Consider the following 14,373-nt stretch of genomic DNA (forward strand, 5'->3'; position numbering starts at 1 on the left):
TCTGTAGATGTGGTTGTATATGCTTTTATGATCTGCAAAACGAAACCCCATTGTGTTTCCTCTTTTTCTTGGCTTATCAGCCTGTTCCACAGATAGGAAATCGCTCAATCTCTTTTTAGGTCTTCCAGGACTTCTTCCCCCTCTTGGCACTCCCTCTCTTACTCTTCTTACTAGTTGATTCACTGGCATGCATTCAACATACTTATTCCATTCATCCCTTCTTCTAGCAATCCACTTCTCAATAGGCTGAATATTGCAGATATCTCTAATTTCTGTATTTCGTATTCTATTCAATTTGGTTTTACCTTTTAAATTTCTTAAAACTTTCATTTCTTTTACATTCATCATTTGGTTCAAAAGTATTGGAAAGCACGACTGCTAATGGCTTCATTGCGAGATGCAAGGCTCTAGACAACAACAACATTCATTATTTGTTTTGTTTTGTTCTGTTGTGTCTGATCTAGTTTCCACAGCATAAGTCATGATTGGCCTCACCACTGTTTTATATATTCTGGTTTTCGTTTTTCTTCTTAAATATTTATTTTTCCAGATGTAACTATTAAGATATCCTGAAACAGTTGCTGCCTTATTAACTTGACCCCTCACTTCTTCCTTTAAATATCCATCACTTGTTATCTTTGCTCCCATATAGTTAAAACTCATAACCTGTTCTAGTACATGTTGATTTGATTGTAGTTTACATCTTAATGGATATTTATTTACTGTTAAAACACCATTGTATTTGTATTAATTTATTCTGAGCCTTACCAAAGCATTTTCGAAAAGTTGAAACACAATACAGACTCTTCTATAAATAATTCTTAACACACTTGAGTTTATCAGATTTGAATGTTAAATGCTTGTCAAAGACTACACTTAAATATGAAATCTGGTCAACTAATAAGTATATTTTCTTGATTCATTTTGATTAATGGCAACATGATTTTGCTTTCCTTTGTGACAATCATAGCTGTTGTTTTCCGAGGATTGAATTGAAGCTTGTTTTCACAACCCCACTGATACAGGCTATCTAATACTGAATTGATATGTGAGGTCAAAATCGGTATAGTTCCAGCTTCATACATTAATAAAGCCTTCTACACCATTAGTTAGAAGAGGATTGACTAAGTAAGTACATTAACGATGTATCATCCGCATAAGCGAACAATTGCCATTCTTCAGGAAGAGATTTTTCGATCATACTGTCATACAGAATATTCCAAAAAATTGGGCTGCACAGAGACCCTTGGGGATATCCTTTATTAATGCCCTTCGTGACTATGGTGCTTCCTATTTATAGTTAGACTCCATGTCTGTTGAAGTAGTTCTGAGTTAAAATGTTAAAAAGATCACAAAACTCTTCATTATAACTAATAAATAACCAGAGCAGTAAAAATCTCCTCAGTAACAGCACTTCAACTGTACATACACCCACCTATAGTCGAAGAAGTTACAAAAGCAAATTTCAATTACGAGCATTAAACGAAAGAATGACAAAAGAACTACAAATCCCAATTTCTGAAAACACCATCTTTTTCCAACCAGAAAGTGGTGCAGCATCAACTTCAGGCAAAAAAAAAAAAAAAAACGTTGAATCCAAGAACCCCAAGATAGCTCCAAACTAAAGAATAGAGAAGGAATGGTATTCAGATAGGTCAAAATATGAGTTTTCATGCTGAGATAGAAGACATTCGTTTTGCATTAAGGGGTTAGGTACAGATTACTGTGTCTTGTACAATAAAGAAAATTGGTATGTGTAGAACACTGTCGTTCTGCTATATGAAAAAAAAAATATTTATACGATTTAAATTTTTTTTTTTTTTTTTCAAAATTCAAAATGGTGGGAGTTCACTGTGCAGTAATGAAGTTTTTCCCTCATAACTCATAAACTTGTTAACTTTTTCATGTTCTCTTTTATTTTATTGCTGAAACTCTGTTTACAATATCATGCTCTTTCAACTACATTTTGAATCTAACCTTACCTAGGACATGCATATCAAACACACATGCTAGAAGGTATTTTTCCACTCTTCACTCATTAAAAAGATTGTACCACTATCCAGCTAAATTAAAGCAGACGCTTGTACAGACTCTTATTATGCCTCATTTCGATTATTGTGATGCTTTATTCAGTGATCTCAGGGTTGATTTATCTCAGAAACTGCAACGTGTTCGTAATGCGTGTGTTCGTTTCATTTGTAATGTCCGCTACTACGATCACATTTCGCCTCCTTTCGATAAATTATTGTGGCTCAGGTTAAATGAGAGGAGAAAGTTACATTCCCTTTCTCTCTTATACCGAATTTTGCACACCTCTACTCTCTTACTTATCTGTCTGATTCCACAGTCTTTCTCGGTATCATAACTTAAATACTCAGTCACAATATGTGATTCGTATTTGATTCTAACAACATTAATATGTATTCCACTACGTTTATTTTTATTTTATGAGGTTAATTTTTATGTAACTACCTCTTTTGATCTCACGGCTTTAACTCTGCCAGGTTAAATAAAGCCATTATTATTATTATTATTATTATTATTATTATTAATACATAATATTTTTTTTTATTTTGTGTTAGAAGAAAATACTGATATTTGATCATTTTTTAAAATTAATTTATTTTTTATCAGAAAATCTATCAAACGTACAGAAGTGATTTTGCATCATATTATAGCTATGACATGCATAAATACACACAAAATATTTTATGACAGAATGTTGGATAGTTTATGAGTTATGAGGGAAAGGCTTCATCACTGCACAGTGAACTGCCACCATTTTGAATTTTGAAAAAAAAATATAAATAATTTTTTTTAAATCGTAAAAATATTTTTATCATATAGCAGAAGGACAGTGTTCTACACATATAATTTTCATAATAAACATACAATATATATAAAACACAGTTGTATGAACACTTTGCAAGTACAACTGTGTTTTATATATATTGTATGTTTATTATCTAACCCATGAACACTGTTTAATTGACCCTACATGTGTGAGTTAAATATAAATTTCATTATTGTATTAGATACAGTAATGGAGGAAAAAAAGTTTAATATTTCCAAAATTTTACTGCTGCAAGCTGTACCTAACTCCTTAAAACACTTTAGCTTTCATAATAAATATTTCCAAAAAGTTACAAAGTAATCGAAATTATAAAACTAATCAGGAAATTAATAGACCTGAATAAGGTGATATTTATGAACTTTCAGTGGGTACCATCATGTAAATCTTACAGAAAGTGAATATGCAGGCTATCTGGCTAGAAATGGAACATCCTGCCAATAAAAAGAAGTCAACATGCCACACGACAAAAACAATACTTACAGGAAAATTAAAACTGATGGTCTCACTAGAACAAAAAACGTTAATAAAAATACAGCAGAAATCTAGAAATACTACTCAGGAAAATTATGAAAAGAAGTTAGAATTAAAAAAAAAAAGTTGATAAATACTGTATGTTAAATATTGATTTTAGTAAAGCCTTGAATTATAGTACAGTCTTCATACTCTAAGGAATTAAATGGAAATGCGTGTTATAAAATGTTTAAAAAGTTTAAAAGACTATTTTACTTCCTTCCAGGGATTATGGTAATAGAAATGGTGGATGGTGAACCTCCATTCTTTAATGAACCTCCTCTTCAAGCTATGAGAAGAATACGTGATATGCCTCCTCCAAAGCTGAAGAACACTCATAAGGTGAGTTTCTAATTACGTTGATTTATGTTTTTGTCAGTTTTTAGACTTGCATTTAATTTTGTACAGATTATAAGTTCGTATCTTCTTCATATTTGTCTTTTATATTGTACATGCCCCTAGTTGTCTCATAACAAGGTAAACTTTTCGAATATGAGGCTTATATTTTAGTTATGTTCACAAAAACATTAACTCTTTGTTATCTTCATCATGTCTGTCCACATAAGATGGAGTACTGCAATTTACTTTTTTTTTTTTTTTTCAGTTTTACTCTTTCTTAAACATCTTACAAATATTAATGCTATTAATAGTGTTTATTGTGTTTATAATTTGAGTTTGACAGATCTGTGTTGCATATTGAGTTAAATCATTTATGAGTAATAGAATATGCTTATATAAACAGAAAGGATAGTACACAACTGGTTTCACCAACCATAATGAAGGTACCTATAGTCGCGATGCTGTTATTCCTGGCATGACTCCTCCTCTTTGCTTACGTCTTAGGAAGTGAAGCCTCTATAAAGTCTAGGTAGGTAGTATCATTCGCCATTTTTGTTCTTTCGTTGCCGAGCTACCATACGAGGAATCTATTTGCCACACCGTTAAACATTATCATGTCGTAGCTCCTATGAAAATAAATCAAACGCACTGTAATTCAGCAAATAATTGAGCGGCAAATAACGTCTTCGTATGCTTTCTGCAAACGCCATCGAAAGAGCCAAAATGGCGGGCGATTATATTAAGTATTTATCGAGCCTTCAGAAATGAATATCGTCTTCATCAGCGAATCACAAGATGCACACATTTAAATGTAGCCCACCTGCAACACGATTGGCTGCCTGAAATTAGAGTGACGGGACTATAACATGCCCATGTTGGGTCATATAGGGTTACTTGTATCATTGGAGTAATAATAATAATGTTGATAAAATAATTAAAAAGATTAAGAAAGAGAGAGTTAACAGAATTTATACAGGAATATTATAATCAAGCATACAGTAATACTATTAGTAATATATTATAAAAACTTATAAAATTAGTAACAATTAAAAGAATAATAAAATAAAACAGAGAAGTAGGGTTGCCAACTGTTTTTGAAGAAAATACTGTAGACTAAGCGATCTACAATATTTCACATAGAAAAATTGACAAATTATTCATTTTAGTTGGCAGTATTAAAATACAACTACTGTATATTCTACACTTAAGCAGTATTAGACTTAAATTGAGAATATTTTGAGAAATTTTGCCTGGCTCAATAGTTTCAAACATGTTGTAAAAATTCCCTACATGAATAGTTAATGTTAACTGTGATTTGCAGTTCTGATTTGATTAGGTGTGTTGTGCTCTTGTTTCGACATTTGTTCACTTTTTCATAAGTAAAACTATTCTGCATGGACTTTGCTGCCTGATATGCTTAGGCCTACAGCACAACTCACTATTTTTTTTTTACTCTAACATTGTTTCATTTTAATGTACCGAGCCCTGAAACTATTTCTGGCTAGTATTACCTTCTACAGAGATTGTACATTTCAGTGCATCTTTGGAACAACAGAATTCATCGTATAAGTCACCTTCAATCACGGAAAAATTAAATGTTTCGAAAAGATTTTTACATTATGCAAAAATAAAGGAGAAAAATGTTCAAGGAGAAGAAAAATACGGGAGTCGGAAGACTGTTGAAAGTTAGAGCTAAATATAGGAAGTCCCGGGAAATATAGGAGGAGCCACTGGCGTGGCTCAGTCGGTTAAGGCGCTTGCCTGCTGGTCCGAAGTTGCGCTTGGGCATGGGTTTGAACCCCGCTTGGGCTGATTACCTGGTTGGGTTTTTTCCGAGGTTTTCCCCAACCGTAAGGTGAATGCCAGGTAATCTGTGGCAAATCCTCGGCCTTATCTTACCCAATACCATCTCGCTATCACCAATCTCATTGACGCTAAATAACCTAGTAGTTGATACAGTGTTGTTAAATAACCAACGAAAAAAATACAGGAGTGTTGGCAACCCTATATAGAAGGGATACCAATTTCGAGTGCTATGTATTGCTAAAAAGCAAAGTTTTTCCAAGGACCTTAGGCTTGGAAGGTTCATTTTGTGCATCATCTGGTTAGTTCACTATATTTAAATAGTGTTACAGAGTATGGGAAATTGCTGTGCAAGGCGAGTGCTTAAGTGCTAATGTGCTGCAGCAGGTGAATTTAAACAGGAATTTGACAAAAATATTTCAGAGGAGGATTTATCTATAGATCAAATCTATTTATTATTCGGACGAAACTGGCTTGTGTTGGAAGTGTTCACCATCTGTATAGTTGTTCATGAAGCAGAAGAATGTGTACCAGGCCATAAGCCCTTAAAAGAATGAATAACTGTAATGTGTTGTGCTAATGCTTCTGGAAAATGAAATTGTTGGTGGTAGTCTGATAGTGAAGATTAAAAAACCTAGATGCTTTAAGGGAAATGAAAATGACAATATATTGATACTCTGTATGAGCTGGTCCAGCCAGAACTCAAGACAGTAACCACTTTAGGCGATGCCACAGTGAGGTTGAAACTTTGGCTCATGTCTTGGGTTCATATCCATTTGGTGAAACTCTTCGTAACAGCAGACATCATAAGATCAGATCTGCAATTGCAACATGCCTTAAGTCCAATGGCTACACTACCTATGAAGAAGTCCATGGAATAACAAATACCGAAAGTCTTCGGCATATTGATATTATAACATTTAAACCTGGAGAGACAAAAGGTTATATTCTGGATCCAACCATCAGATTCGAGACGCATCAGAATCAACTCGAGGAGGTTAATCTAGAGAAAAGGGCAATTTATGAACCAACTATCCCTTATTACAAAACATCATATAAACTCGGGGATATACAAGTTATTGGATTAATGGTGGGTGCTAGAGGGACCATAACAAAACAATTCGTGTCATTCTGTCATAAATTTGGAGTCCCAACAACAACAACAATTAAGGAAATTTCTGTGATATCTTTGAAGAGTTCTCTGCAGATTTTACGGTGACTCTTGTACTTCAATTCAAATTACAGTTGAATTTTCATTTTTTATCTGTTTTTTATTTTACTGCAAATTTTCATTATTGTAAACATTATCTACTGTAAATTTCAGTTTATTGTAAAGAAACTTCTTGTAAGACATTCTTAATGTCACATCTTAAATGTTATTTTTTTAACATTCTTTGTCTTTGGCAATCTCACCAAGTTGAGGAAAATCATTAATTAAATTAACCAATTGGAAGCATGGATAAACCGAGAAACGTTCCAAGATTGGTTTCAGTCCAAATTTGTTCTAGAAGTTATGGATTACCTAAAACATAAAAGGTTATTGCTGAAAGCAGTCCTATTCTTAGATAATACTCCTTCACATCCTTGTTTCTCATGATGGACAAATAAAAGTGAAATGTTTGCCCCCAATGTAAGTCATTCTTCAACCCGTGGGTTAGGACGTCATTGTATCAGTGAGCTTATCTGCCATTCACAACTTGTAAAAGTTGCTGAGGAATGTGATAATGTGATTAACTTTCTAGAAGAGGCTTTCATTGCTAGATACTGTACATTTGGTTTCAAAGGCTTAGGAGACAGAAAAGTCGGTAACAATTATACACACTCATGACATAAACTACTTCCAGACATAGAAGATGACTTCCATGGATTTCCTACACATCATCACGTTCATTTCCTGCATTGAAAATGTGGACAATGAAAATATTGAAAAGTGGTTGTGTGTGGATGCATATGAACTGGGCGTTCAGCTTATGACAGATGAAAAAATCGTCAACATAGTGACTGGTATGAAGGATATAATGGTATGGAAGAGGAGGTCCTAGCAGTGAAACTTGCTCCACTGTTTCATTAGAAAGCTTTGGTGTCCACTGTTTTTACTTTTACTCACAATACCAGTTGCCTTAAATTGACGAAGCCATCGCATGCTTTGGTGACCTGGCGTTGAAATTCCAGGGTATTGTCTCTGGAACGTATGCTGTACAATAACAAAGGAAAATGACTTCTCATATTCCAAAACTGCGAATGCTTTCTTCTGCATAGACACCATTTTGAAAACTATGTTGTGCTGCTGTCTGTCTACACGTGCCAGAGTTACAACAATGGAAAAGTAAACTTTCAGAGTTTTTCTTTTGATTCATGATTAACACAAGCATATTGCATCCATAGTTTTCGCAAATATTTGCTTTAAAACCTGATTAATCATTTGTAATTGCCCTTTATACATATGATTCTTGCTATGACTGAGAAATCAGGACAGTTCTATCTTACATTCATTGCTTTTGTGATAGTCAAGCTCACGTCATCTGTCCCCCTCCTTACCCTCTATGTTAGTGAAATAGTTCTGATTTAACATTTATTTGATATCAGTTTTCAGTTTGACATTTCTGAAGTGAAATCTGCTGAATGTTGGTGAAACTGGCTGTTATTACTACAACACTTTGTATAAGTGACTTAAAATAAGACTAAACAATTACAAAGTTAATTGCATTGTAATATTTTTTATATCAGTTGTTGCAGCTTGTTTTTGGGTTGTAATTAACGTGTGCATTGTACACGTTTGTTATTTTTCTTCCCCCTTTTTATTTCCATTTTGCTTATTAATAGAATTTAATGCATAGAAAAATTACATAACACTTTGATACGATCTACACAGGTATTTAAATAATGTTGATGTGTATGTATTATATTGTACATATGTATTTTTAAACATTAAAATAAATAATAATTTCATTTGATGTGCATTTGCTCAAATTTTGAACTGTCACAGTAATGTGCTGTAACTTTTAATATGCTATGATTTTTAATAATTTAAATAAACATATTTCAAATTAGTTTTATTCTTGCCAAAAGTTAACTTTCATTTGTATCATTTCAAATAAATTAATAATAAATTATTTACTACTTTTCATAATAAAATATATTTTTATTAACAGATCACTCTACCGATTAATCAGTCGATTAATCGAAGAAAGGTAAGTTATTAATCAATTAAAATACTACTTCATTGATCTCTAATTCTAACATTAAAAATATACATACGTTATGAAAACATTCAATTCACTTGAGACTTCAACTTAGGAGTCATTACAGTGTCTCATTATGTGATTAGCTGTATTTAGTACTCTGCTAATTTCCACATTTTGAAGTTAATTTAATAATGTTTAAAAAACGCATTTATTTATTTATTTTATATCCGCCTGTCATAACAGGTGAGCATATAGGTCTGGAAAACAATTAACAAAATGTTCAGTTTATACCAGATATACGTTTGAAGAGCTTTAGCTGCAATATATTGTTGTAATACGGTCATAAGCATGATTATTTGTAAATTGTACAACTACTTGCAAAAAAAAAAGTTTGGTTGTGGTTTTACTTGGTGATAAGTTAACATTTACTGTACGTATTTTTTCTTTCATTTTATTTCATATCACAGTATAAGCATTTAACTATCTTTGCTAACTGTGAATGAACATCTTTTATGATTTCTTTAAATTTAGCACTTACATTAATATGAAATAGTTAATTTAAAAACTCCACTACCTCTCCTGGTGTATGTCTTTACCATTATTTAGTTCTGTGTTTGTTGTATTCTGCGTGTAAATACATTTTGGAAAGAGTACACGGTAAAAAGATTTATTTGTTCCACACATATTTTGAAAAGTGTGCTAATCTGAGACTTTTTTTTTTAGTATTATTAAATACTAGCTTAAAGCCCAGGTTTTCCTTTTGCTTCTGTTCTTAATTTAAACTGATTGTTAGACTTTTCAGACATCTCGATACCACATCTATAGAAAACTAAAATGGATTGTCTTGATTAAGCTTTCCTCGTCCCTAAAGATGAATCTTTACGTAGCATCACTTACATGAATTAATGACCTTCTTAGTCAAAATGCCTGCCAGGATTACCTCAATTTAAAATAGCTGAAAATTGGCACCAAAAAGGAAACATTTAATTGTGTCCCTTACATTTAACTATGTTTGTCTTTAATTAGCATTGTCTTGAAGTTTAGCAGAACAAAAGCACACTCCTTGGTCCATATATGCCTGCTTAACATTGACTCATTGTTCTACATTGATCTGAAGCTGTGCTGATATATATTTCATGTAATATCATGTCCATGTGTACTTTCACTTGACCTACAAAGACAGTTGACGATAAATAGGGAATTCCTTTGTTCCCAGTCTGAATCCCTTGGGGTGTCATGGTGAGCTAAAATTTATCTTTTCATCAGTTGTACCAAAGAATCAATATATACGTATATGATGATTTTTTTTTTGCCCCTTGACCACTGTATGCCTGCTTATATCATACCCTGTATTTTAAATATGTTTTTGAAAAAGCACATCTCTCAAACTCAGAACATATTAATTATATTATTTTTATTTTATATTTCAGAATACATTATAATCTTGCATTAAGTCATTTTTGCACCTAAAGAATAATATTTTGAGATTTTATAAATTAAGAGATTGTTCTTTCTAATAGACAGTGACTGTTCTTTCTAATAGACAGTGACAACGTGATTATACAAATATAATTTCGCAATAACACATTTCCAGACATGAACAACAATATTTTGAGAGACATATTTTAGAATTAATAGACTGTTATTTTCAATGGGCTTACGTACATTCACATACTACATTACCAGCACTGCAAAAGTATAATTGCATTGCTTTTTGTTATGCATACAATTCTTTATTTTCCCCAATATTGCATAGGTTTAAGTTTGCCCACTCAAGAGTAAGTTATAGTTGTCAGTGTGAAAAATCGGAGTTTCTGAGTTAATGCTTGCAACTTTGAGCTACTGTCTTGAGAGCCCACATGCCAGTCATTTCTTTCCAAATGTTACAGTTGTTGTTGCACATTGTTGCATTTGTAAACACCAATTGGTCTTTCTATTCTAGTTGTGAATGAACTGTTATATTAACTCAAAATGTCTCAACCTACAATAATACTTCAACTAAATCTGGCAAAAAGAAATCAACCATGCCATGTTGATGTACTTCTGTCCAATACATTCTTTAAGCATAGAAGTAATAATTTTCAGTAGATCAATATGGAGTACTTAGTCATATATATAACATTTCTAATACTCCACTTGAAATACATGAAGTTGTATATGCTTCTTATGTGAATCTATATATATTTTTTTTAATTGCGGGTTTTTTTCTCCTGAAGTAAAAGCAGAAACTACTAACTACTCACTCAACACTTTCTATAGCAGTTTACGACCTGGACAAAGAGACTTTCTGTAGCTGCTTTCGAATGCTAGTTGTTGAGAAGTGCTCGTATGTGATACTACTGTGTTATAGCTTGCTCGCAAATATGTGCCATAATAAGAAGTATTTTCAAATACTAATCATCCAAGTAATCACTGTCAAGTCTCAGTCGAGCCCTGATATCAGAAGTCATACTAAAGGCGTTATTTATCAAGTTTACTGTTTCTTGAAAGAACTTAAAAATTGTGAGGACATTAAAAGTGTCCTATCATCAACGCAGATAGCCACTGCCAAGGCATTTGTGTTTCTCTATGATCAGTGTAGAGAATTTGTGCAGAACTATTTTTTTAGTCTTAATGTATTATTTTAAGCTAAGCCATTATTAAGTGTGCTTCTAATACATAAGTATTTTTTTATTATGAAACTCGTTCATTTTATAATAACGTGTACATTTTCTACACACAATAAAAATATATTAATTTTTTGCACTTTAATTTTTTATTTTCTCATGATTCACAAAGTTGATAACTGTATATACAATATTTAGTATTTACTATTTCAATACAATATTCTGAAAAATCATAGAAACAAAATTTTACATTCTTCTATACTGTCCATCAATGAACTATAAAAAAGAGTAAATTAAAATCATTAGTAGCAGTTGCAGAAGACACAGCCCTGCAGTATATATTGACTACACCCCAACTCTGGCTACCAGCAACAGGCATCCACAATGAACACCAATTAAAATACTCCTCATTTCTCATAAAGAACAAAAACAGAATAGACTATAGTGGACTTTATGTTGTCAGCAAACAGCTGGACACTTTAAGAAGATTGATTAAAAAAGAAAAAAAAAATGTGTGTAATGCTAAATATTTGATTTCTCGTATTAGGTTTACATTACATTTGTGAAATGGCTAACTTGTGAAATATAATGATATCATCTAAAGTCTGATTAGCATAATATATTTTTTACTTGGTTATTTAATGATGCTGTATCAACTACGAGGTTATTTAGCATCGATGGGATTGGTGATAGCGAGATGAGGCCGAGGATTCGTCATAGATTACCTGACATTTGCCTTATGGTTGGGGAAAATTTCGGAAAAAACCTAACCAGGTAATCAACCCAAGCGGGAATCGAACCGCGCCCGAACGCAACTCCGGATTGGCAGGCAAGCGCCTTAGTTGACTGAGCTACGCCGGTGATTAGTGTAACATGTTAGTATTCAGTGATGTATGCAATGGAGGGGGAAAGAGAACTGGCCACCATAACCCATTATTCCTGATTTAGTTACCTCATGAGTGATGCTTTATTATGAGTTTCAGACCTGTGTTCAGACAGTTGACTAAACAAAATAACAATATTCAATAAATAGGTATTTGTAATTACTAGAAATCACATTATTATCTTATTTGTTCTTTGAAGTTGTCCTTTAGTGCAAAACGTGTGAATAGAGGAGTAAGTTATTTGGGACATACCATACACCAAGTAGGTATAGGAGTCGGGGTAGTGAATAAGGAGTTTGCCATACCCACCTATTTCTTTTGTCACTAGTATAGTATATAATTTAATTGAACACGATTTACACACATCATGTGACAGTTTATAAACTATAAATTTAAGAAAGTTGTAATAGCATATCTGTTACTTTGCATACGAAATGTTTGAGAAATTTTCTCGCACTTGTCGTCAAGGATTAAATTAAGAAAGTTTTAATCTTCCGCTAGTTATCTTTCTTTTCCCTGACCTCAGGTTTATGAACTTAAGATGAATTAAATCACAAATATAATTTATATTGTGCAATCAGGTTTTGTGTGGTGCAAATATACTGTATATCAATTCAAGACTTACTGCATAAAATTTAAATTTACTAATAAAAGTTGTAGTCTGAGTCAAAATTGTATGTTTATTCCCTGTGCGTAGGCATAGATTGTGTATCGTAGGAGTATGTTCATGATAAAGTATTTAATGTTTTTTATCATATTTGATCATAACATAAAAGCCTATGAGGGTAATGGGAAACAGTTTTACATTTTTTGCCATTGTAAGTTTTCAGACTTGAAAATACAAGTACTGAAAACTCAATGGAAATGGTTTAAAATAATTTAGATAAATAATAAGTTCTTTTCATATAATGAAAAGAAAGAAAAAGCTGAGCTATAATAAACTTGAAAAGAAAAATAAAAGTTTTAACGACAGAATCTATAGGCATCCATTTAATATTTCTGTAAATCTTTGCATTCAAGTGTTCAAATCTATTTGAAGACCAATCTTTCCAAAGAGGCTAACTTCCAGTTTTTCAAATTTCATTTTATTGAATCTGTTTTGTTTTTGGCCCTTAGCTCCTTTGAAAAGATAGATCTTCATGTATGATAGTAATACAGATGTTCACCAGGATAGAGGTTTTGCCCAGGTAAATACTGTTGGCCTTTTACTGTTATAGATAGATGTAACTGCCAAGGAAATAGTGTGTACATTTCTCTTGGAAACGTTACAGTTGTGTAGTATGGACAGATAACACAGGCTGAAGGGACATCAAGGTTAGAGCATTAGTATACTGACTTCCATTCAGTGTGGTTCAATTTAGTTCGTAGTGATGCAGTACACATTAGAAAGTAATCCTTCATTTATGATGTGTTGTGCTGTTCAGAAATATTCTGGCATTCAAAAATCGTCTGATTCAACAATTTAAAATTTAAGTAGTGAAAAAAATGAAACTGACTTATTTTAAATAAAAAATGGAGGTCTTAAATCACGTTCTAACTGAAGAAAAATTCGATGACTTAAGCTGTAAGCAGTCTCTCATGAAATTAACATATATATGTTAGATGTGGTATTTCACTTGTTAACTACAGTAAAACCCCAATAAGATGCTGTTCAAGGAACCGCATATTAGGCGGGTATACTAATTTTGACTTATATACAGTATTTATTAGCATTTTTCTTTATTGAAATACATGATTCATGAAAGGTAATATAGTATTACTCCATTACGTTAAAGACATTTACAATACTGTATGTATGTACTGTACTTATTTCTTTTGAAAAGAGTAATTTATAGTTGTTTGCCATGTGCGTGTTCTCCAAGTCCTCATGTTTACCACACTTCACTCTCTTGCGCTTACACCCTCCCAACATCGCAGCTGCAGTGATTGAGTCACGATTTTTTATTATCATTCTTAATGTCGATGATGGGATTCCTAATGAATCAGAGAGTTGTTTCTGATTAAGAGTACTGTTTTCATCGTACTTTCGTAAGATTTCCAATTTTTTCGACACAAAGCGCTTTTTGTTTAACACTCATTGTAATCACACTCACAGACACTTCAATATACTAAGGACAACAAACTGATCAGCAAAAATTTTCAGAATTTTATTACGGTCGAGTGAGGAATGTTGTTTGCGTGAGAAAGGGTTA

General features: G+C 32.5%; 1 protein-coding gene across 2 annotated transcripts in view; it reads left to right on the forward strand.

The window, feature by feature from the left end:
• mbt (serine/threonine-protein kinase PAK mbt) overlaps positions 1–14,373 on the forward strand; it is a 68,151-nt gene that overhangs the window by 37,466 nt on the left and 16,312 nt on the right. The window contains exons 10-11 of one of the 2 annotated variants that reach the window (XM_069828241.1): positions 3,591–3,706; positions 8,659–8,697. In XM_069828241.1, the coding sequence (XP_069684342.1) occupies positions 3,591–3,706; positions 8,659–8,697 (155 nt within the window). The remainder of the gene's footprint in view (positions 1–3,590; positions 3,707–8,658; positions 8,698–14,373) is intronic. The other variant, XM_069828242.1, reaches the window with a different exon arrangement.

The sequence above is a fragment of the Periplaneta americana genome, chromosome 6, assembly GCF_040183065.1.
Source record: "Periplaneta americana isolate PAMFEO1 chromosome 6, P.americana_PAMFEO1_priV1, whole genome shotgun sequence".
Taxonomy (NCBI): domain Eukaryota; kingdom Metazoa; phylum Arthropoda; class Insecta; order Blattodea; family Blattidae; genus Periplaneta; species Periplaneta americana.